Source organism: Syngnathus scovelli, chromosome 4, assembly GCF_024217435.2.
Source record: "Syngnathus scovelli strain Florida chromosome 4, RoL_Ssco_1.2, whole genome shotgun sequence".
NCBI classification, from domain to species: Eukaryota; Metazoa; Chordata; class Actinopteri; order Syngnathiformes; family Syngnathidae; genus Syngnathus; species Syngnathus scovelli.
Window position 1 is genome coordinate 13,403,194 of NC_090850.1, and position 22,685 is coordinate 13,425,878.

The window sequence follows — 22,685 nt, forward strand, 5'->3', positions numbered from 1 at the left end:
TAATGTGTAAAATGATTGTTAAAATTATAAAATGTGTATCATAAAAATCAATGATACCACATGACTTTGACTGAGTGAAGCACATTGAGCTGCATTGTGTAAAATAAATAAAAAATGCCTTGTCTTGCCTTTAATGACAATACTTTTAGATGAGTCTAGTATAGTCCAGTAACTAAACATTCAAATGTTATATTTTTTATGTATTAGTCTTGCCTACATTTAAGAGACCCTCACCAAAAAAAGAATGCACAGATTTGAGCAGATGAAAATCAGTTTTGAACAAATTATACTAATAATAAATGAAGGAAAATACTATAAGGTTTCTATCTTTATTTACAGCGTAGTAGATGTACAAAACCATAAAAATACATGCGTACACACACACACACACACACACACACACACGCACACACACACACACACACACACACAAACACACACACACATCGTTTATGAGAGGTGAGTAGCTTCTGTTTTACAAGACTTTTCAATGACTTAGCTCATTTTACTGTTACCCATAAACATGTCATATGCTCTTAATTGTCAAAAGAGTTTACAGCTGTCTTTGGTAGTTGGTTTACAAAACAAAACAGTGGAGTAATTGAGATGCCCTAATTTCATTTATTCTCTCTCTCTTTTTGGAATTCAGGATATTTTTAAAGTGATTTTCCATAATGTGGAAACGTCTGAAATATGAGTTGCGGTACTATTTGTGAAACATTTTGTCGCTACGGTATACTTCACCTAAAACTTTTTACATCATGTACAAAACATTCTTAGGGATAATTGCTTTTTGTGGTTCCACTACTTCCTTTGTAGTGCTAAAGTTCCCAAGAACAACATTTGTGCTATCATTGTTTCTGTCATTGTGTATTTCTGTCACTTTTAAAAGTAGCCTATGTTAAAACTACATACACACTCTATTTACAATGTCACTGAGTTTCAGTATGTTTACTTTGCTACTCACTTCTCATCAGAACGGCATCAGCAAAAGTTTCCTAGTGTTATAATGAGCGGATTGAGCAATATTCAATTAGATGAATATAGATAAGATGAAAATACAGAAGGCTCATCAAACATCATAATGAGACGTATACATCTAAAAGTAGGTTATACAGTTAATGTAGTTGCTCTGTTTTATACCAACGCAAAGTGGCAGAAATTATTCTGATGCTCTATCAAGGACAGAATGTGCCCCCGCTAAAAAGTCCAGTTCAAAAGTCTGCACCCTTGTTTCATTTCTTTTCAGGATTGCTTGCATCGGTTACGTGATCCACTTCAATAGTAAGCATATAACTAGAGAAAACATTGGAACCGGACAAATACTGGGGGCTTCTTTAACTATTCATCAGCACTCCCTTACGGACGGAGGAACCTCAGGACTTTGGAGCGCAGGAAGCGAATGAAGGATTTGGGGAACATTTCTCGGGATTCTTGTGCCGTGTAGTTGAAGAAGTTTTGCGGGTGTGCCAAAACATCGAACAAGGCCTTCATGAGCTTCTTGTCCTAACATAAGATCACAGGGAAAAATATAAGAAAAATCTAAGTTAATGCTGTGTGTGCTCTCGTGACACAAAGAATATGTAGCATTAGATGTATTTCACACAAAAACCACATACATTTTGGATAATTCTTATAAATAAGTTAAAGTTATAAGAAGTCAATCAATCAGCAAATGTTGAGATAACATAAAGTAAGATAATGGAAGAAAGAACCTAAGAAAACGAGGTGCAGGTTAGAAATCACCAGAAACCATTTGTGTCCAATGAGCTCAATTACTCAATTATGAATTTCATCATAACCACTAGGAGGCTTAGTATTTGCAAAGAATCCTGGGAATTGTTATGCTATGATGGAATGTCCGCTATCAACAGCATTCGTAATATTTTGACCTGCTCATGTCACTAAATGAACATATTGTCGAATGAATCCTTTCTGATCATAACCTTGCAATTTTTTTTTATTTTTTTGTGGAAGCAGTATTTTGTGTGTTGGCTGCTATTAGATACTTCACGTTGTGGTCAGTGTGTGTATTGTAATATTTCAGCTTCATGAGAGAACAAGAGGCTACTTCATCTTGAATTTGTGGTGGGCCTCTGGAGAAGCTGGCGGTGTGGTGCTGCTCCAAACCAAAACATATTTGTTCTTGTGGCTTGTACGGGAGGGCAGCTACAGTTTGCATGGATGTCTTCATCCTCAAGAGAATAAGCACTAAAAAATTGCAAAAGCTAAACTGAAACGTGATTTCTTTATTATATTGTTATTATTATCATCATTATTATTATTTAAATTCTGACTAATTTTCTTTTCACTTTGCCCAAACCATTGGCACGAGCAGATGCTTCTTGTAGTTCTATCTGTTTCCAAGAGAGGGCAGTGCCCACTTAGACAAACAAACAAACAAAAGAAGTATAGAAATGTCTGTCGGTTCGCAAACTTAACACTGCCTCACACAAAGTGGAGTTTTTCCATCCATCCATTTTCTGAACCGCTTAGTCCCTACGGGGGTCGCAGGCGTGCTGGAGCCTATCCCAGCCGTCATCGGGCAGTAGGCGGGGGACACCCTGAACTAGTTGCCAGCCAATCGCAGGGCACACAGAGACAGACAACCAATCGCACTCACACTCACACCTAGGGACAATTTGGAGTCTTCAATCGGCCTACCAAGCATGTTTTTGGAATGTGGGAGGAAACCGGAGTGCCCGGAGAAAACCCACGCGGGCCCGGGGAGAACATGCAAACTCCACACAGGGAGGGCCGGAGGTGGAATCGAACCCGCACCCTCCTAACTGTGAGGCGGACGTGCTACCCAGTGCGCCACCGAGCCGCCGTGGAGTTTTTTAATTCCTAAAAAATGTTTTTAACATTTCGTTAGCCACATAATACTGCGGTTTGAACATTAATACAGATTAAATATGCGAAAATGAAACACAGATTTTGTAATAACAATGATTCCATTAAAACTTACTGTATGTACAAGTAAAAATAAATATTGTCCCTAAAGAAAATGAAATTTAAGTTCTCAAAAAACTAAAAATGTGAATGTACTGTACATAAAAATTCAATACAACTCAACTGTGGGGGGAAAAATCTTTGTATGTATACCTTGAGTATCTCTTGATGGTTCTCAGACGCATATAACCTCCCGTCCCTTACGATGTCCTCTATCAATTCTTGATAGTCCTCTAAAATGAAAAGTCCATTGAGAAAAGTCATAAAGACCATCAAAGTATAACAAGAATAATTTACATACATATAGACTGGGACAAGAAATGCATTATTCTCTCTCTCTCTCTCTCTCTCTCTCTCTCTCTCTCTCTCTCTCTCTCTCTCTCTCTCTCTCTCTCTCTCTCTCTCTCTCTCACTCTCTCTCTCTCTCACCATCATATGTAACATAGGGGACCTGGAAGCCTTTCCCGCTGTTCCCTTCATTGGATCGGAACTGAATCCAGAGTCTCTTGGAGCGAGAGGTGAACGCAATGGGACGCTCGTATGTCTGGCACGTTTCGTAGGTGGTCACAGAGTTTAACAGAGCTGTAAAATTCAACCATATGGCACATCAAGCACACATGCACAATATAAACGCACTGTACACTATCATTCAAATTTGGTCTAGATGAGAAAAACACTCTTTAGTGTCAAATTTTCCTTCTTATTGTACTAGATTAAACAAAGTTTAAGACATTATGGGAATAGACTGACACAAAATGACTCACCGCTTTTTCTCATGACTAAGTAGTCTCCACACTCATCCTCAATTGGCAGGAAGATTTCCGGCACCACAATAAGAATCCTGCGTTTGGGTGGCGGATTGATGGTCCACGTGCACTCCACGTTAGCGGGGTAGTTGCCGGGATAGTTGGGCGACTCGATGTAGCCAGTGAAGTCTCCCAGCTCACCTCCACACTGTCTGTCTGCGAAATGACAAAGTTTGGTCAACTCCTTGGAATTGTTCCAACCGTCCCAATGCTTGATGGTGTACACGCATACTTTTGCACTGCATGATGCTAGTGGAGCCATCAAAATCAGTGGAGGTGTTTCCAGGGCAGGCAGTGCAGTAGTTCTGACCAAACTCCACCTGAAAGGTGCCGGTCGGGCAGCGGATGCAGCGGTGTGTTGTTGTGTTGTAGTAATGGCCGGGAGAGCACTGAACTACAAAGAAAAGAACACGCATGTTAGTTAATTGAGTTGTATCATTGTCTTCAGAGGCAAATCAAATGAAATAAATTGTCATGCAAGTGAGAAAAAGCCCATACTAGCATAGAATAAGAAGCAACACACCTTTGGTCTCACACTCTTGAAAGGTGACGGCACCACTGCGCTTGGTGACCAGGTTACCTCCACAAGGGAAGCAGGTGGTACGTCCCACTTCTGGCTGGTACGATCCCAGAGGACACACCAGACAAGGAGTGAAGCCATCTTGGGAGAACTGACCTGGGGGGCACTGACCTGAACACATACGCACTTCATAAGTTTAGCATGAACTCATTCCTGTTTTGGATTGATGTGTTGCAATTGCTTCTATGAAAACAAGAGCGCAGACGTTGGCGGGATAATCATGTTTTGTTTCCTTTCTTTATCTCCAATCACATCACACGTAGTAGCTGACTAATACAAAGTAGGCGCCTCTGGGAGTATACAGATAAATCTTGTTATTTAGTCTGTCAGGGGAGATGTGGATTTAAGCTATGGCATCACGCCACACGCTGAGTGCGATAACGACAAGCAGGGAGACCAAAACATGGTGGCTCGCCTTCAGCGTTTATTCCCAAAGAAGATAATAAGTTCACCGCAAAACTCGACTTCTTTGGTCTCACACAAAGCAGAGAATTTTTGACAGCGCATCCTTATCGAGGCACCGTCGCATTCTGTGTGGTTTCTCATCATGAAAAAGTTTGTTACAAGCTGCCTTTTGTATTGCACGGTTTTATCGTTTTACTGTAAACTTCCATTCGTTCACATTATCAAGTTGTAGAAATCTTGAATGCACTTCTAGGCCAGAATTCTTATTTTGGGTTCTGTTCGAAAGTACATCATAAGTACTTTCAAGGAAAATGAAAAAAAGAATGTGATTTTCATGACTTTAATTTTACTAATGTGCAGAGCACTTCCAGTGGCGTCTTTTTTTGTTATGTTTATGACTGAGAGAACGAGTATTGTATTAAAATGTATAATCATGTTCGCAGTTCAACAATAACCTTCACCTGTTCACTTTTAATTTTAAAATATTTTTTAATAGCATTAACTCAGCCTGTAAGGACTTGGACTTTGGAGTCAGTTTTTGTTATTCACATTCTTTTACATAGTCCCCATTTTTTTACCTCCGCACTCTGAGATGTTTCGAGCTCCGGCCACTTTGGCGACGTCCGTTCCTTCCGGTGTGGGACACACCTCGCAGGACATTTGGCCCTCCTCATCCTGATATGTACCAGCTGGACACGTCACACACCTCCCTTGCTCGCCATCAAAGTACGTGCCAACACTGCAGCTCACTATTGGACAGGTGGGAAGTGACATTGGTATTTAACACGTCCGTGAGGAACCTTGCTCAAAAAAAAAAAAATCTAACTTGTCATGCTTATGTTTATTTGACAAAGTGAATGTTTTGTCTTGTGGGGGTAAAAAAAAAAAAAAAAAAAAAACACATCCCCTGAATAAAAATAGCCTTGTAATGTGGCATCTTGGTGCTTATGTACCTGAGCTGGTGTCATCGCAAAACAAAAACAAAGAATTAAAAGAGTCAATGCTAAATGTTGTCTGTACTTGTAATTAACACCCATTTAAAAGCCAGATCAGTATGTGGCGTGTCATTAGAGCACCCCCGCCACAAAAGCCATGAGAGGGCAAGCCAGACAACAAATAAACCAGTTTGCCCTGCGGCCTCACAAATCAAACGGGCCTGACAGCACTGCGGATTTACCCCATAAACGCAACACTTCAACTGTGTAACAAGAACATAAAATTAAAGCAAGCCAGACTTCATCAACACAGCAGTCGCCTTAAACGGAACCTGACGCGTAGGTGACGAAGCCCGTTATCTTTAAATCGCACGCTAATTCCCAACAGATTTTCCCATTTTAACACAGCAATGACGAAAGGAACATACGGGATGATAAATGCGGGTTTATTTGAAAGCAGTCCCAGCCTCTGTTTTCCAGCAACAAGTACGTTTTGCTTCTGGGATAACTTTGGGAACTTGATGTTCCAAGGAAACCGGCGCAGTCTCAAAACATTGGGGGAAAATAGCACACTTCAATTATCTCATCCTGACAAGTGACATTGTGGAAAGCAGCTTCAGCATTATAATATATCCTTGACATCCAGTTTAGGTTCCACGTCTTGACTAGTAAGAAGATTTAAATAGTCACTGCTTCTAATCAATTTATTTTTGGGTGCATTTGGGATATAAGTTGCCCCTAACATCTGTAATTTATCAGGGAAAACAATGACTAAGTGCCACCTTCCTTCCGCATGAGCCTACCCATACAGACATGTGAAGTGAACGTATGCATGCTCTCCTTCATATTAGCTAACGTATGATGCAAGACACTTCAGCCCATCCTGTAAACAACTGTCAAGGGCACATAAAAATGTACAAAATAGCGTCGTCGGGCCTTCAAGAGCCGACGCAAACCTGATGCCAAATGCATTCATGTAAAAAGCAGAGAGACAAAAGGGCTGCGGGCCTCGCCACAGCTGCCTCCCACGCCTTGATGGAGCTCGGCTGCTGTGTGTCGCCAAATGACTTTTAATGTCGCCATAAGCGCCCCAAACACAGAAGCAAATCAAAGAGCGCCTTTCCCTCTTCTTATCTCTTAAAACGCTTAATTAAAGGGACCCTTTGCTTGGGTTCCTCCCATTCAGACTGATGCCTGTAATTAATTTAGGAACCACTGTGTGTTATTCTTAAGAACCCGAATTGAGACGCTCCATGGTCACAAAGGCATTAATTAATTACGTGTGGTTCAGCAAATTGTTCAATTTTCCCCTTTGAAAGAAAAAAGAAATATACGTGTATATATAATTCTCTCAAGAGCGGTTCAATTTTTGGAAGGCCCATTGTTTACTGTGAAAGAGCATGAGGAGCCATCATCGTATTGTCCGAACAGCTTTTATTTGACAGAGGAAAGCAGTGAGAGAAGAGACAGAGTGAGAGTGAAAGAAAGAAAAAACCTTGAAGCCTTTCAAATGCAAAGAGCGCTTCCATAGAGTCCTCCAATTGATGGCCCCAAAGAGGTTTAAAAGACCTTTCACCTCTATTCAAGCCCTCAGTCTTTGCCCACTTGATGACATAGGAAAACACTCGGGTATCACAGTGGTAAGGAGCTGAACCCAATAAAAGGGGTCAGCTTTCTGAATCCCCCCATTCTGCTCGGCCCAATCGCTGCTCGCGCCCATCAGGCCGAGGCCCAAACAGCTGATGCTAATTGATTCCCATGGTGTGGCTGAAGTCAATTCTCTTTAGCAGTTTAGTGGCTGGGGGTCATGCAAAGTGGCCCCAGCTGGGGGGCACTTTGGATGCAGGAGGAGAGCGGGGGGCGACCAGCAACACTCAAACTGCCAGCTTGAATCAACAGGACTTCCTAAACAACTTAAAACAAACAAGGGGGGGGGAGCTCATTTTGTCATTTTTCTATACCGTATGTAATAGTTAACCCTAAACCTTCAAACGACGCCACGGTGATCACAACAAAACCAGCTCAAAGGATGAATGCAAATGAAGACGAGCACAACGAAAGTGAAAGTGCCCCTCAACAAATTCACTGGAGGCCGCCTCGTGTTGGAGCGCCTCATCGTTCCGAGTGAGCTTTTCAATGAAAGGCACCAAACTGCGGAGCTAAGCCAAAGTGGAAGGGGGGGGGGGGGGGGGGGGGGGGGGGGGTAGGAGGGGGAAATATAGCTCCTTTAAAGAGCTGGAGGTTAAGAATGCCTTTCACTCACCCCCACTCCACCTCCGCCACCACCTCTTTTCTCCTAAATTACAAGTCCACCCCTGCCATGGCCAATAGACTGCTTAATGTTGACCTGAAAACTTGAGAGCTGCCTAGCTCACAGAGATTAAGTAAACATCAATTATCAGGACCACAAATTAGAAAGTCATTGAAATAAATTGACACCTTTCCCGATAACACAAAGTATATAGGTAGAATTGTCGGGAAGGCGTCTAATATTGTCGTGTTCTCTGCGCACACTCATGGTCAACAATGAGGCACTCTAAAGCATCCATGCCCAGGCCAACGACATTATTTTTTTCAATTCTTCCTCACCTTTCCCTGCAGTTATACATTCACAGACAAAAACGAAGCACTCTATCTGCAGTCAGCAGACCATCTGAAGTAAAGTTGCATTTTTTGGCTCATAAACAGGTTGGGCATCTGTTCCCCTTTCAATCACGCTGATGAGTTGATAATAAACACAGTCGAAAGTAATTAAGTAGAAAATAAAGTAGAACGTTAACTCACCACACCTCCTGCCCATCAGCACCTGTCCGGCTACGCAGTGTCCTGCTGCTTCCGACGGCTGCGCCATATTCTTGGCCAGCTCGTAGTCCGAGCCGGCAAAGTGCAGGTGGAACTGTTCCCGGTTGATGGACTTCCTCAGGGTACGGATGGTCTTCCTAAGCCTTTTCTCAGAACGTCGTCTCACGCAGTTCAGGTCGCAGCCCTCTGCTGAGAGAAGAACGAGATACCACAACTGTCTCCGGGAGAGGAGGAAAGGTGTCACTTTTGTGATTGGTGGCAACTGATCCCTTTTTGCATGCAAATATGGACATGCATGGAGACAAACACCCTCAGGATACAAACACACTCTTGGACAGGAATAGGTTGTGTCATTAAACTCCAAACATGAGATGCTTGAGCCCCAAACTCGAGCCCACCACCATTGCAATACACACAAAACAGGAGATACTTTAACAGACAGCAGTCGAAGGAGGAGACAAGGAAGCAAAGTCAGGCAGGCAGGCAGGCAGGCAGGCAAGCAGGCAGGCAGGCAGGCAGGCAGGCAGAGACCAACCTGTTACCTCCTCTAGGTTCACATCCAGTTCAAACTCGGCGGTGATGGACGAGCCGTCCTCTTCGCCCGCTTTCCTGCCGTGGCGGCTGCGCCCTCGGTGCGCCGACGAGGTGCAGCGCAAGCTCACATAGCTGAACTGAACATTCTCGGTGAAGAGAAACCTGCTGTCTGTAGACAGTGGGAGAGCACGGCCCCATCAATTGGCAGACAATCAATAAACGGGATACAAATTGAGGCGGAATGGGACGTCCTCGTCGCCATTATGTCACAACGCTCGGATAGGTTTAGTGGCACACAGAAGCCCTCTGCAAGAACTCAAATATTCATACCACGTGTTTTTAACGGCCTGGGCTCAGAGTGGCTTGTAAAGAGGTCTTGCGCTAATTCCACCCTCGCTTGTTAGTGGCTACGCAGAGACCGTCAGGACAAATCAAACCACATCACTTGGCCCACAAATTTCCTTCACATATACATCTGCTTTTCGGCTTTGTTTTGAAGCAGCCCGTGTGCTTGCTTGATCTTCTTTATAGAGGGAAGCTCACAAATGTTCTGACTTCTTGGTAGAACCAAATGTCTTTTGAAGCAACAAAGCTCTGAGTTGTTGTCGTTTTAGCCGTAATATTTTATTTCACGGGGAGTCATTCGTATATACATATATTTTGTATTTTGGTTAATGGTTCATAGGAGATTTAGGCTGATTGTTTGATTATTTGTAGGACACAAAATAGTGTTATACAAGGTGCACAATGACTGCATCCAATTTTTTTACTCGTGATTATCACTCTTTTTTTTGTCCGCTAATAATTTTGGAGGAATCCTGTATTTCTCCAGCCTCGCTTTTGAAGGGCCAATTAGGTTACCAAAAGTCCTTCCTTGCCCAAGTTGAGTGCACTTGTGTTGTATTGTTGCACCGTGTGTACCTGAGCGTGCTGAGTTCAAGCTCTCCCTGAGTCGCTCCTGGCTTCTTTTTAAGTTACACTTGGTTGTGCCCGACTTGAATGTCGCTGTGGTCTTAATGCGAGGCACACCGAACATCTCCGGAGCTACAGCGAGGGGGGCAAAAAAGAAACTCTTGTCATTTTGATCAAAGTAAACATCCAGTGAAAACACCCAAAGCCTGACAATCTTTGAATCGCCCACCGCCTGTGTTTTGTACTTGCCGAAGCATTGCAAGCCACTGTTGTTCTTTTGTGCGTCAGCCAAGCAGGGCAGGGGCATTCCACAGGTCACAGTGTAGGAATCCTCCGTCCCTGAAAAACACACACAAGAGGCCGCGGCACATACAAAAGTTAGGGCCACAAAGGCAAGTGAGCAGCATGTAGGAACACGATGCGTCTGTCTGCGGAAGGATGTTGACGTCTATTTGCACAGCGGATCCCACGGCGGGTTAATGTTTAAATCATGTTTTATAACAACACGACACCATTGAGGTCTTGTTCGCATTCTTGACTGCGGCAGCATGTCATTAAAATGAGGTTTCATTAAATGTACCAGACGAGTGGTGTTTATTATGATTTTCAAGCAGAAAAGCGCCGACGTGTACAGATTCGGTTATCTTGTGAGTGCGTGCATTCATTTGCTATCTTTGATATCTAGCTAATGGTCCACACGAGTAGCACCGCAGTGCATCTTATAGAAACTCTTTCCAGAAGAGTGGAAACTGTCGATGTTGCAGGTGGAGCTTTTCACTTCCTGTCCATGCCAGGTGTCCCAATTCTTTTGTCCACATTGTGCGGTTAAATGTTTTTTTTAGAGTGCAGCTTAGCCTCCGAGTTAACTTAAATGAATCAGTCAAAAGCAGGGTTGTGGATTTTGTGTGTGTATGTGTGCATGCGTGCGTGTGTGTGTGATCTTACATTCGTGGCATTATTAAAGGCTGTAGTGTGGTGGTGAATGGAAGAATGAGAAATCCTTTTGAACGGCATACAATATGAAACAGATGCAGGAAGTGTTGCGTGGGCTACAAAGGTTAAGCCATCAAGGGTGGCACTGAAGTCCAAAATTGGCATTTGAGTGCCTTTAGAAGCACACATACACGTTTTTGTTTCAAATTGGTCACAGCTTAGCAGTCATTACAGAATTGCAGGACATTTTTTGCACAACACACACATATACGATATGAAATTTCAAAAGATCATGCATGTAAGTTGTGCCAAACAGCCATAAGTGGAAATGATCTCAGAAAAAGTGTACCATTGACGGTTGAGTTGGATGATTCAAATTAAATGATGATTTCCAATCTATTTTTTTTTACCATAACAAGACAATAAATGTATGAAATTTTGGTGCTTGAATTTTTTTTCCAATTCTGGAATTATACGAATAGCAGTGAAGAAAATGTGACCTCTTTATTAAGCGGTGGGCCTGATCCAACTCACCACTGCTGATATGAACTTGTGACTGGCACGTCAGGAAGCAGCGGTCACCTCCCTCCTGCTTGCTACAGTTCAAAGTGGGCTTGGAGGCAGCTTTCACAGGTGGTAAACCCTCTGCCTCTAGATAGAAACCACAATAAAACTCCGAGGTAAAAGAGGACAAGGGGGCAAAGAGGAAGAGGAACCCAATTTCTGGACAGCGTCAGCAGCATGGCTCTGATTATTTTACAACCGCACATGAGAAACTGAGCGAGGTAGAATACAAGAGAAAAGAGAGCAGAATTCAAAGTATCTCCTGTTTTTGTCCCACACTCCCTCGGTCTTCCAAAAATGTCATACATACTTTGATTTGGTTAGAAATAGCAGCTTATCATGCAGAGGAGGCATTGACTCACCAATACAGTCCTTTTTGTTCCAGTGGAGCTTGTAGCCAGGGTTGCAGGAGCATTCAAACCCACCCTGGGTGTTCTCGCAACCCTGCTCACAACCGCCATTGTTCACGCTGCATTCATTTATATCTAAGAGGAAAGAGTGGAAGTAAGCTCAAATTGAGAGTTGCACAGAATATTTGCATCCAAACGTTTAAAGATTTACAATTTAAGATTCCTTTTGAGGGTCATTGTGCATTTTAGCGTAAAATATCGCAAACATTTTGCGAATGGTGCCTGTTCCCCTGCACGTTGACGTGCCTCCTCCTTCACCCAGCCTAATCTCACCTCCGCAGTGGGCCAGTCCGTACATGGTGTAGCCTTTGTTGCACAGACACTGGAAGCTACCGAGGGAGTTGACGCACGTGTGATCACACGTCCGCTCAAAGAAACACTCGTCTATATCTGTAATCATAAACCAATCACATGACATAAAAGCAGGGAACTGTTCATGAGGAGGGATTTCCCATCCGCGCAGACAAACAGGTGCATTCGAGTGAATGCTCAAATGGCTTTGGCGATAATTACAAGGGAGAAGAAAGTCAGATTTTACTGAGAGGCTGTGCAGTCTGGCATTACATGACACATCATAAACTTGCTGGGATGTAAAAGGTGATTTCGATCGCATCCTAACACAGAACGTAATAGAGAATAAAAGTGATAAGTGTTGTCTTACTTCAAAATGACCTCATCAGTCTGAATAGCATTGTATACTGCTGATATGTATTTTTTCCCACACAAAGCAGCAAGGTGCAGCAAGGCGCAGGTGGTACCTTGACACGAGCGTTCATCAGTCAGCAGCTTGAAGCCTTTCCTGCAGTTGCACTCAAAGCTGCCGATAGTGTTCCTGCAGAAGTGATCACAGCCGCCATTTTGAAGCTCACACTCGTCGATATCTGCCGACAAAAGTGTATGCAAAGCATTTGAGCATTTATTCCACAATCTTGAAGCTCATATGGCTTGTCCTAAGATCACACCATCTCAGCAAGATGACAAGAGTGGCAGCTGCGTGGCTGCGGACAGACCTTTACACGTTTTGGCATCTGGCTGCAGTGTGAAGCCAACGGGGCAACTGCAGCGAACGCCCGTTGATGTGTCTTTACAAGTGCAGTCGCAGCCGCCGTTGTTGACTGCGCAGGTCTCTGCAAGGACGACACATAATATGCAAATGTATGGAAAAGAGGAAATCCCGTAATAGACACAACAGGTTCGATGATGGACAAAATGTGAGTATCCAAACGACAGTGGAAAGTTTTCCTATTTGTATTTATCAATACGTGAGTTTTTGTGCATGTGTTTTGTTGTACCCTGGATTCTATAACAAAGATTTTGATTAATGTTAACACTTCCATTCCTATTACTTCTCTACATTTAGTAGACTGGTTTCTTTGTTGATGACCATATCTTCTAACTTTCTTTCATTTTGACTTTTTTTTTTCTACTGCTGCTCATAATGGAGAGGCAAAATCACATGGAAAGCTTTTAGAGCATTTATTCCATATCCTTGAAATCCAGTTTAAGTAAAAGTTTGCTCTTTTTCCTCACTTATAAGACAATTTAACAAACTAGTAGGAACACAGTGTTACTAGTAAGGGGAAAACAGTGCACACTTCAAAATAATTGACGAGTGACATTCTAAATCCTATTACTTAGTACGTACTTAATCGTATTGCACAAAAGTCAATGAGTGCCTGTTTTTCTCTCTCTGGTAACACGTAGATGTTCTACTTGTATCTTAAAGTTGTCCTACTAATGAAGACACGGCGTGTACTGGTACATGGACCTTACATCACTTTATATTTACCATTTTTTCCGGACTAAAAGCCGTTACTTTTTGCACAAGCGTTGAACCCTGCGGTTTATAGTCCAGTGTGCCTTATCTATGGATTTTTCATGGTTTTGATGATATTGTATAGTTTGTGGATATTCTCTTATATATGGAAATTAAGCATTAAAACATCTGCGCCTTATAGTCCAGTGCGTCTTATATATGGACAAGATTTTCCCTGAATTTGCAGCTTATGTTCGGGTGCGGTTTATGGTCCAGAAATTACGGTACTCATACTGCATTATAATTCACAGCACTAGTAGAAAATTGCAAACATGCTCAAATTTGGTCCATGAATCTTAATATTGTACTAGTAGGCCAAATTTGGTATTCACCAACATTGAAAAAAACAACAACTAGTAATTACCTAGACATTTTACTAGTGCACTTAGTTGTATTACTAGTGAGGATAAAGTGTATACCAGTACATAAAACTGAAGCTGGATATTAAGAATATAGAATACATGCTCAAATGGCTTTCCAGGATAGCACTGAGGTTGTGGTTGACTAAAATGTTCATGTTAAGCATTGTCAATGATCTTTGGAACCACTCGAAGTTGTCCTCGCAAAGAACACATTGTAGAGTCAGTGGACATAACATTAGGCATACCAGTGCAATCTGATAAGATTCAATGAGCTACAGAATGGTGAAAAAAAATCTGCCTTTACAAAGACAACCAAAAATGTATCCCGCCGGGTAATCTCCAAATAAGTCAATGTGACTGAGCGATTGAACAGCATTTACCAAATGTATTGTACTGGATTAATAATTGTATACAACATGGTACACGGTTTAAAAATGTATAAATTCACTCTTCGCATAGTATTAGAAGGAACCCGTACCAGTAGGAGTAACACACTTTGAAAATCACGTGAATTATTATTTTGAATGTCATGTTAATGACTCAAGGATTTAATTCAAACGCACATGTTGGTTGTTATATCCCCTAATTTTTGTGTGATTTTTTTTCCCCATTAAAATCTTGTCCCGGTATTCATACAACTGCTCGGTTTTACAAAAAAATAAAAATAAAGTGCCACTCGTCCATTCATCTCCCAGAATTGATGCGCATTCATACGAAGCATTTGGTAAAGTACGTAAAAATGCAATTCAACAGATGGAAAAGCATGTTACATAATGCAACATTATTTATTTTTAAGTCAATAACGCTCCGGGCTTCAAGAAAAATACTACATAGTTTCAAGATAAACACATGCTGTTTTATGAAACAGTTTCACCACAATTTCTTGAACCAGATTGTGGCTTATTCAAGTGACAATCAATAAACAAGCATAAAATAGTTTGAGGGTGACTATTAAATATGCCAAATTAGGTGTAGTGAGACTGTAATTAAACTGGCGTGCTTTTATTTGGAAGATTCATTATCTTTGTTGACAGTTGCAGACTGTCTGGAATCGATTCCTCCTGTTTCACATTTTTTTCTCATGAAAATATTGTTTTGGATTACGTACCATTCTGATTTACTCAGACTGGAATGGATTCATCGCGAAAACTGAAGTTCTACTGTGCAGTATGACAGATTTCACTTATTTCAACTATACGAACACAGGTGTCAAACTTAAGACTCAGGGGCCAGACCCGGCCATCCACATTTCCCATGGCCCACTGAAGGAAATCATGCGTGTCCACTTCATATTTCTTTCTAAAAGCTGTACCAAAATTACAAATTGTCTTCACTTTTGTTTATTTTGTGATATTGCATATTTTTATATTTCTAAACCAGTTATGCATCAATTTGTTGTGTATATATCTATAATAATTCAATGAGGCGATTATTCATTTATATGGTTTCAGTCACAACAGCCCTCTAAAGGAAAACTAACTACAATGTGAGTGGCAAAGCCCCCGACTTAGAGTGAGCAACAGCTACTAATTAAATGATTATTTGACAATAGACTCCGGATAGGGGGCATTTAATGAAGTGCTGCCGTGGGTTGATTTACAGTTGCTTATGAACTTGAAAGAGCTCATATGGCAGCCACACATTTAGCAAAGTTTTATGACTAACATGTAAGGAGTGACCTGAAAATCTGTCAAATCCAAAGTGTCGAGACAAGGCTTTCACACTCGAGCCTTCCCAAATGGAAGGAAAATGTGAAATGTACCACACTGTCACAAGTGCATATTTTTCAGGGGAGAAGCAGTGGGCGAGACGGTGAGTGTGCAGTCATTTCACAGTTTGCTCAAATGGCTGAGGAATGCTCTGGTTTACTAGACATTTCGCCTCTTCAACGCCCAGCACTTCCTGGCAGCTCCGCATGCCATCGCACAAGCCAATGGACTGACGTTCAGACTGCTATATTACCCATCAGAAGCCTCCGCTTGACCCGTTTGTCCACCTCGGCGAAGGACGTGGCGTTGTGGTCCGACGACTCTGTGGTGGCCTCGTCTCGCTCTGCGACACAAAGCTCAAAGCTTAGGGCACACAGTCACTCGTCACACATACTGCTTGGGCATAAAAAAAAAGCAAGTCACGATGAGCACTAATTGCCATTCCACTCACACTGCAAACATGGACTATGGATTGGAAAAGTCTACACAGCCCTGTTGCCAGGCTTTTGTGAAAAAAATGTGGTTACATCCTCATAACTGTGGCAGGTAGCTGTGTTCCGATTCAACCCATCATATTTAGGATTATGCTACTATTATTATTATTATGCTTTACATACACACACACAAACACACACACACACACTATAACAACACTGATGTCCGTGTTCATCACCCAGCATGTTTACACTTGCACTTTTTGGCTCTGTGTGTGCCGCTATCTCAGCACAGCGGGAGACCCAATTTGGAAACAAGTCTGCAAAGATGTATGCTTGGACCTCACACACGCACACACGCACGCACACACACACGCACACACACACATACAGAGTACACGCATAACAGCCAAGATATGGCAAAGATATCACCTGATATCTGCAGCCTGATCCTTATCCTTCATGGTCCACTCAGAGAGCTTTTCCCCGCTACCATGTTTTCATTCATTCATCAAAATAAGCTCTGCCTGACTAAAGAAACAAAGTTTGAAACTAAGCTGGCCCCCAGCATGTGCCTTCGTCGACTTGTGGTAGAGTTTTCGTTCTATTTTGACAGGAAATATGACAAAACATACTAAAAACTATTTTAACAAGCAGTTTTGCCCTGTTACTTCTCCCCTGTGTAGGTCTGAGGTTGGAAAAGATCCTTAGCCCCACTCGCAATATCTGTTTTTATAGCTGTACCATTCCACCAAATGGAAATGTTCTGGATGCCTTTTGTACAACTTCATACACATTTACCCCAAATGAATGTTGACATATTTGGTATCTTTGGAAAGTACTGTATGTACTATCCAAAGAAAATCTACTCATTTGCATCTACATAGTCTGCATAGCATGAATTCACACTTGACTGACTTTCAAGGAGGTCTGCCCGCTTTTTATAGCTTAAACGCCGACTTTAATGAAGTATTAATCTTTAGGGAGTCGTGTCGAAATTACAGCTTTGATGGTTTGTCGGCTCTTGGTCAAGTTTAGTTCACTGAAATATTAGAAACTTTAACCGCAGAAGGTTGTTATGACTTTTCTTTTAATATGCTGATTTTAAGTTTAAAACAACTGATCAGCATTGTTACGTTTGTCAAGGCAGATTTTTCAACAGCTTTTGTATTGGATAGAAGACTTTATAAGAGGAAAGTGGTCAAAGTTATAGGTATGTCGTGTACTTGATAACATAATTCTAATTCCTTATTCTGAGTTGTGGGGATCATATTAAACATTGGAACACTAAGGATCAAACTGTAGACACTTGGAAAGCCTTCTGAGCATTGATTAGCTATCCTTGACATCACACTTAAGGCCCATGTACTGGTATAGTCTACAGTACAAAAGAGCTGCTTTGATTAGTCATGATTGAAGTCAGCTCTAACCACTCCTACAGGTATGTGGGTGAGAACGTGGGTGTGTGTGTGCATGTGTGTGTGTGTGCATGACATACCCAAACATGAACATAAGGCTAAAAGACTTACCAACACAAGACCTCCTGTCAGGCTGCATGGTGTACCTGACGTGACATTTGCATATGGGGCCATTATCTGTGTCCTCACAGGTGTGCTGGCATCCCCCGTTGCCATGGTTACACGTCACTACGGGGTTCAACAAAAGCAACTATGAGCCACACAGTCAACGATTTGAAGCCGTGTAATGTTTTTACGTGTGTGTGTTTGTGGTGTAGCGAAAGCTTCACACGTACAGATGCAACCTTGCTGGTTGCGCGCCAGCTCGAACCCCGGGCGACACTCACAGGCCACGCCCCCCTTGGGTGTCTCTTTGCAGATGTGGGCGCAGCCGTGCTCCTTATTCATACAGTTGAGGCCCTCTGGGATGCACAGAGGAACACAATGAGACTCTCGAGATCCTACAGTGAGCGAGCAGCTCCACACACAAGGCACTCATATTAGAAATTAGCACGGGTCTGATTGTTCTCACGTTTTGGAAATATCCAAAAGCGTTAGCTGGCATGTTATTTTAAACTAAGAAAATACAGTGGTGATGCCTTAAACTACATGTGTAGATCGTATTGTGATGCAAATCATCTTTTCCCATTAAAATGAATGGACATGACATTAATCAGTTCCTGTCAAAAGTTCAACAAATAATTCTTGTTATGTGTAATAAAGAGATAAAGTAGCACTACAAAATTATACTTATGTCTAATTTATATAAACATATTCATTAAAAGAAATTCAACACTTGCACACTTTGGCCACCTGAGGGCAGTGTACAACCAGCAGACGAATATAAGGGCAAATATGGATCCCACTTGAAGTCGAAGTCATGCCTCTTAATAGTAGCCAATCATATTGCACACCCTTAAAACGCTGAGAACAACCTTATTTAGGTTAAAAATTGGACTGAGCCAAGACGGGTTAATTTGACCCAACTTCCTGGGTCAGTCCAATATTCACCCTAGATAAGGTTGTTTTTAACTCAACATTTTAAGGGTGTGCAATATGATTGGCTACTCAACAATATGATTGGCTACTCAGTTTTAAGGGTGCAGCCGGTCTCTTGCAATCAAGTGAAATTCATAGTAACGCTCCATTGAGACGTCTTAACTCTTCTTTCAGCTCATCAGTACAGCACTTATATAAGTGACTCTATGCAGAGGATAAAGAACATATGACTGTGAATACTGTCTGTCTAAATGTGGTGGTCAGTGTGGTCTATTCACAGCTTATATTGTAGAGGCAAATTAGTGTGAGTATTTAGTTTAAGGACTGAAGGCTTTTGTCAATGTATGGTTGGACAGTAAAATTACTCGTGATGAATTGTTTAATCTTTGCCAAACTGGTGCTTAGTGTAAAGTGTGTTGAGTTGCATTCACTGCCACTGTAAAGGGTGAATAAGCCATTCCAGAGGACACAATCAAACGGTCCTTGCGTGCGCTACCGGGCTCCCTTGATGCTTTCAGCTGGAAAATGAGGTATGGAGCATTTGTAAAGATGGGTCACAGCTGAGCGGCCAGGTCCTCGGGATTTAAAAGGCCTGTCGGGACCCGATGGAGTGGAGAGCACAAAGGCGCTCCAGAGTGATGTGTAACACAGAGCACACAGAGGTGAGTGTTGCACATATTAACTTGTTTTGTTCTCGGTGATGCAGACATCCTTTTTCCCACAGCGTGTTGCCGCTGTGGATGAAAAGCGAAGGAGATGGAAGCCAGCTTGAAGCTGTCAGGCCACATTGAACCTCCGAAGCTTCCAATGTGTATGTGAATTTGTTACTCAGAAGGAGACACAAGCACACTGAAATCTCACTTCCAAGTTTGAATGCTGACGGAAGTGCATGTGTGTACCGAAAGGCATTTGATCGTTATTCCATTTATTATCAGTTATTGAATATATCAATTTTAAAAATATGAAGGATGTAGAATAAGTGTTCAATTTGCCTCGTGTTGCACACTCACCAACAGAGCGGTGGATGCACGTGTGCTGGTTGTCACTGAGGAAGAAGCCATCCTTGCAGCGGCACTCGTAGCTGCCCATGGTGTTGACACAAGTGTGCTGGCAGCCGCCGTTGTTGAACTTACATTCGTCCACATCTGAAATTCAAAGTCAGAGCCATTCATGGATGTCTGCAAACCACGAACCGGGCGGACATTTGTGGCTCGTCAACCGTTTTTTTAGCTGCCCACGGTACATAAAAACTCAAATGAAAATTTGGCGCCACCAATAGACAGTAGAAATAAAAAGTAAGTGTACACACTCTGCTGTGTGTCAAATTTACAAGACATTTTACAGGGACCTTTTCAGGAGGGAATAAAAAAATAAACAACGAATGTAATGTAATTGCAAAAGTGTGCACACCCCCTTACAACAGGAAGTATGACTGGGATCAGAATCAATCAGAACCCCATTACAACTCATCTTAAATGTCAGTGAGCCTAAAGTGCCTCTGGATAACCCCAAATAATGTTCAGTTGTTCTAGTAGATTTTTCCTGATTTTTTTTCGAATATGTATTTTGAATTTTTGAAATGTTTTATGTACATGAATAAATTATTAATTAAATTAAGACGGAAAAATGTCAATCCTGGCATTGTTTAACGTGCAGCCCATTGGTAGAAAAAGTCTGGACACCCCCTGGTTTAGATTCATTTTGTTCAACTCAATCAACAAATGCAAATCCAGAACATCATTGTTTTGTTGAATACCCCAAACATACGGTTTTTCACCCTCTCTAGCTTATTTCATTTCAGACATAAATATTTATCTGACTTTTGAGACAGCGCATGAACAAAACCAAAACTATTTGTATTAGGTTACATTTTCTCTCTGAGTGTGAGTTTGAAAGCAAGAAAAGAACTCCAGCCTCAGTGTGAGAAAGCTCGCACAGAGCCAACACAAATGTGATGTGTGCCATCAAAATCGCCCCCAGCTGATCTTACCTAAACAGTTGTGACCATCGTGGGCCAAATTGAAGCCGTCGTAGCAAGTGCAGCGATAATTTCCAGGTATATTGTTGCATTCGTGTACACAGCCGCCATTGTACTCCAAGTCGCATTCATCAATGTCTGGAGAGTAAGCAGCACATAAATCATTGAGGTTGAGCAACAGGAGTACAAGCTAATGATGCTTTGCTATGAAGGGCCGTCAGGGACAAACTACAATTCCACAACTCGTGTACACAACTGAAAAGCTCACCCCTAATTGAAACACCCACATCCACACTACTGTACCACTTCCCCACAAACTACTGAAGCGCTCTCACACACAATCCTAAATGGCTCTCACACAAACAATTAAAATGATCTCATACAAGCTACTGAAATGGGCTCACGCACACAACTAAATGAAATGAACCACTGAGATCTTTTTGCCAACACACACACACAACAAAAATACACACACATAATTTGCTGACAGTTTTTCACTCAGATGTACTACATTGAAACGCTCTTACATAAATGGTCCCATGACACAACCAAAGTGTTCTCACACATAACTGAAATGATCTTCCGCTCACTACTGACATTCTATTGCTCATAGACACTACTGAATTGCTCTCTCACACATTACTGTAATGCACTCACGCATACCACTGAAACATCTCACACACTACTGAAATGCTCTCATGCACATTCTGAAAGACTAATTCCACCATTGAAACGCTGTCATGCAGACTCCTGAAACGCTGTCACCCCACAACAAACTTTCCACACACACTACTGAAACACTCTCATACACACCGGTGAAAGGCTCAAACGCTAGCGAAATTCCCTCAAACACTAAACACTTTCACTACTGAAATTCTCATGCGCACTTTTAAACACTACTGAAACAATTTACAGTAGGAAAACACTCTCATACGCACCCCTGAAACGCTCTCATCCCTCTAAAGAATTTCACTCAAATTCACTCATATACACTAGTGAACGACTCTCATACACACTGCTGAAATGCTCCCACCACACCACTGGATATTTTCCACTTGAATAGACTTCAGAAACGCTTATATAGGCTACATACTACTACTATATTTTTTGAGTGTTTGAGTAGTACGTGTAAGAGGTCAACCTGGATGACGTCCCTGACGCCCCCCCAATGGTGATATGATGCTACGTGCACACATTACCTTCACAGTGTTGGCCGTCTCCTTTAAAGCCTGCTTTGCATGTGCACTTGTATGAGCTCTGAGTCGTCTGACAAATAGCATCTATGTGACAGCCATCACTGCCCTCTGCACATGGGTCTGCTTGGAATATCATACATACAGCACAGTCAATATGGATTTCAACAAGCACGGGGGGGGGGGGGGGGGGGAGTATTGCCAAAGTAATCAGGTAAAAATACATGCATTAGAGAAAACGATATATTCACATTAGCTTCGCAATCATAAAGTAAACACGGGCAAAGAGGAAAGAAGAGCGCACTTTTGAAAGCGTGCGTAAAGAAGCCGTCTCAAACACACGCACACACATAAACACGCGTTCACATACGCGTGTGCGCGCGAGCACAGACACGCACACACATACATATACATATGCACACGCGCACGCAGGGACACACACGCACGCCATAGTCCCACCTCGAATCTCTGGAAGCGCAGCACTTTGGCGACTATTTAACAAGAGCAAAAACAAACAAAAGTCCCTTGTAGCCCAAATAGCTCCCATGGTGATACGATCCAAGTTTAGAGGTCTGCTCAAAAGGACGCGTACGCACTGGAGTCGTGACCGAGCGTCCGCCTCATTTTCATTCTAGCCTGTCAATCTGCCTCACAAGGGCCTTTTGAAAAGAGAAAGGAGTGAGTAATAGTGAATGTGTGGGTCTGCCTCTGTATGCGCGCGCGCGTGCGTGTGCGTGTATGTATGCCCGAGGGAGCGAGAATGAGGGCGTGCGCGTGTGCGCGTACATGGGAGTGAGGAGAGAGAGGGAAAGGCTTTTGAAGCGGTACAGAGTCAAGGTGAAGTATTAACTTGTACATCACCGGAAATAGTTTACACAAAATAAAAGCTATAAGTGCCCGTTCA

General features: G+C 42.3%; 1 protein-coding gene across 7 annotated transcripts; it reads right to left on the minus strand.

Moving 5' to 3' along the window:
• Positions 1-315: 315 nt before the first annotated feature.
• On the minus strand, positions 316-22,510 carry scube2 (signal peptide, CUB domain, EGF-like 2). Of its 7 annotated transcripts, none has more exons than XM_049718021.2 (23): positions 22,241-22,510; positions 21,788-21,907; positions 20,601-20,726; positions 19,621-19,755; positions 17,908-18,033; positions 17,684-17,800; positions 15,974-16,063; positions 12,844-12,960; positions 12,592-12,714; positions 12,107-12,223; positions 11,786-11,908; positions 11,394-11,510; positions 10,176-10,265; positions 9,936-10,058; positions 9,016-9,183; positions 8,463-8,666; positions 5,322-5,492; positions 4,282-4,449; positions 3,991-4,152; positions 3,717-3,914; positions 3,382-3,534; positions 3,106-3,185; positions 316-1,506 (listed from the first exon to the last, which is right to left on the minus strand). In XM_049718021.2, exons 1-23 carry the CDS (start codon positions 22,326-22,328, stop codon positions 1,360-1,362), a joined length of 3,063 nt encoding a protein of 1,020 aa, XP_049573978.1. In that variant the 5' UTR covers positions 22,329-22,510; the 3' UTR covers positions 316-1,359. The 7 variants fall into 7 exon arrangements, with proteins under 7 accessions (XP_049573978.1, XP_049573977.1, XP_049573976.1 ...); XM_049718020.2 differs by having other exon boundaries at positions 8,463-8,669; positions 21,788-21,904; positions 22,241-22,509; XM_049718019.1 differs by having other exon boundaries at positions 8,463-8,669; positions 22,241-22,509.
• Between the last annotated feature and the right edge of the window lie 175 nt (positions 22,511-22,685).

What these genes read in the sequence shown, in the direction of transcription:
- scube2 (XM_049718019.1), bottom strand. Translation starts at nt 22,328, where the DNA reads ATGGGAGCTATTTGGGCTACAAGGGACTTTTGTTTGTTTTTGCTCTTG. An exon ending in CGGACTGGCCCACTGCGGAG is followed by an intron (nt 11,909 to 12,106) that starts GTGAGATTAGGC and finishes CTTTCCTCTTAG; the next exon opens with ATATAAATGAATGCAGCGTG. An exon ending in TAGCATCATGCAGTGCAAAA is followed by an intron (nt 3,915 to 3,990) that starts GTATGCGTGTAC and finishes GTCATTTCGCAG; the next exon opens with ACAGACAGTGTGGAGGTGAG.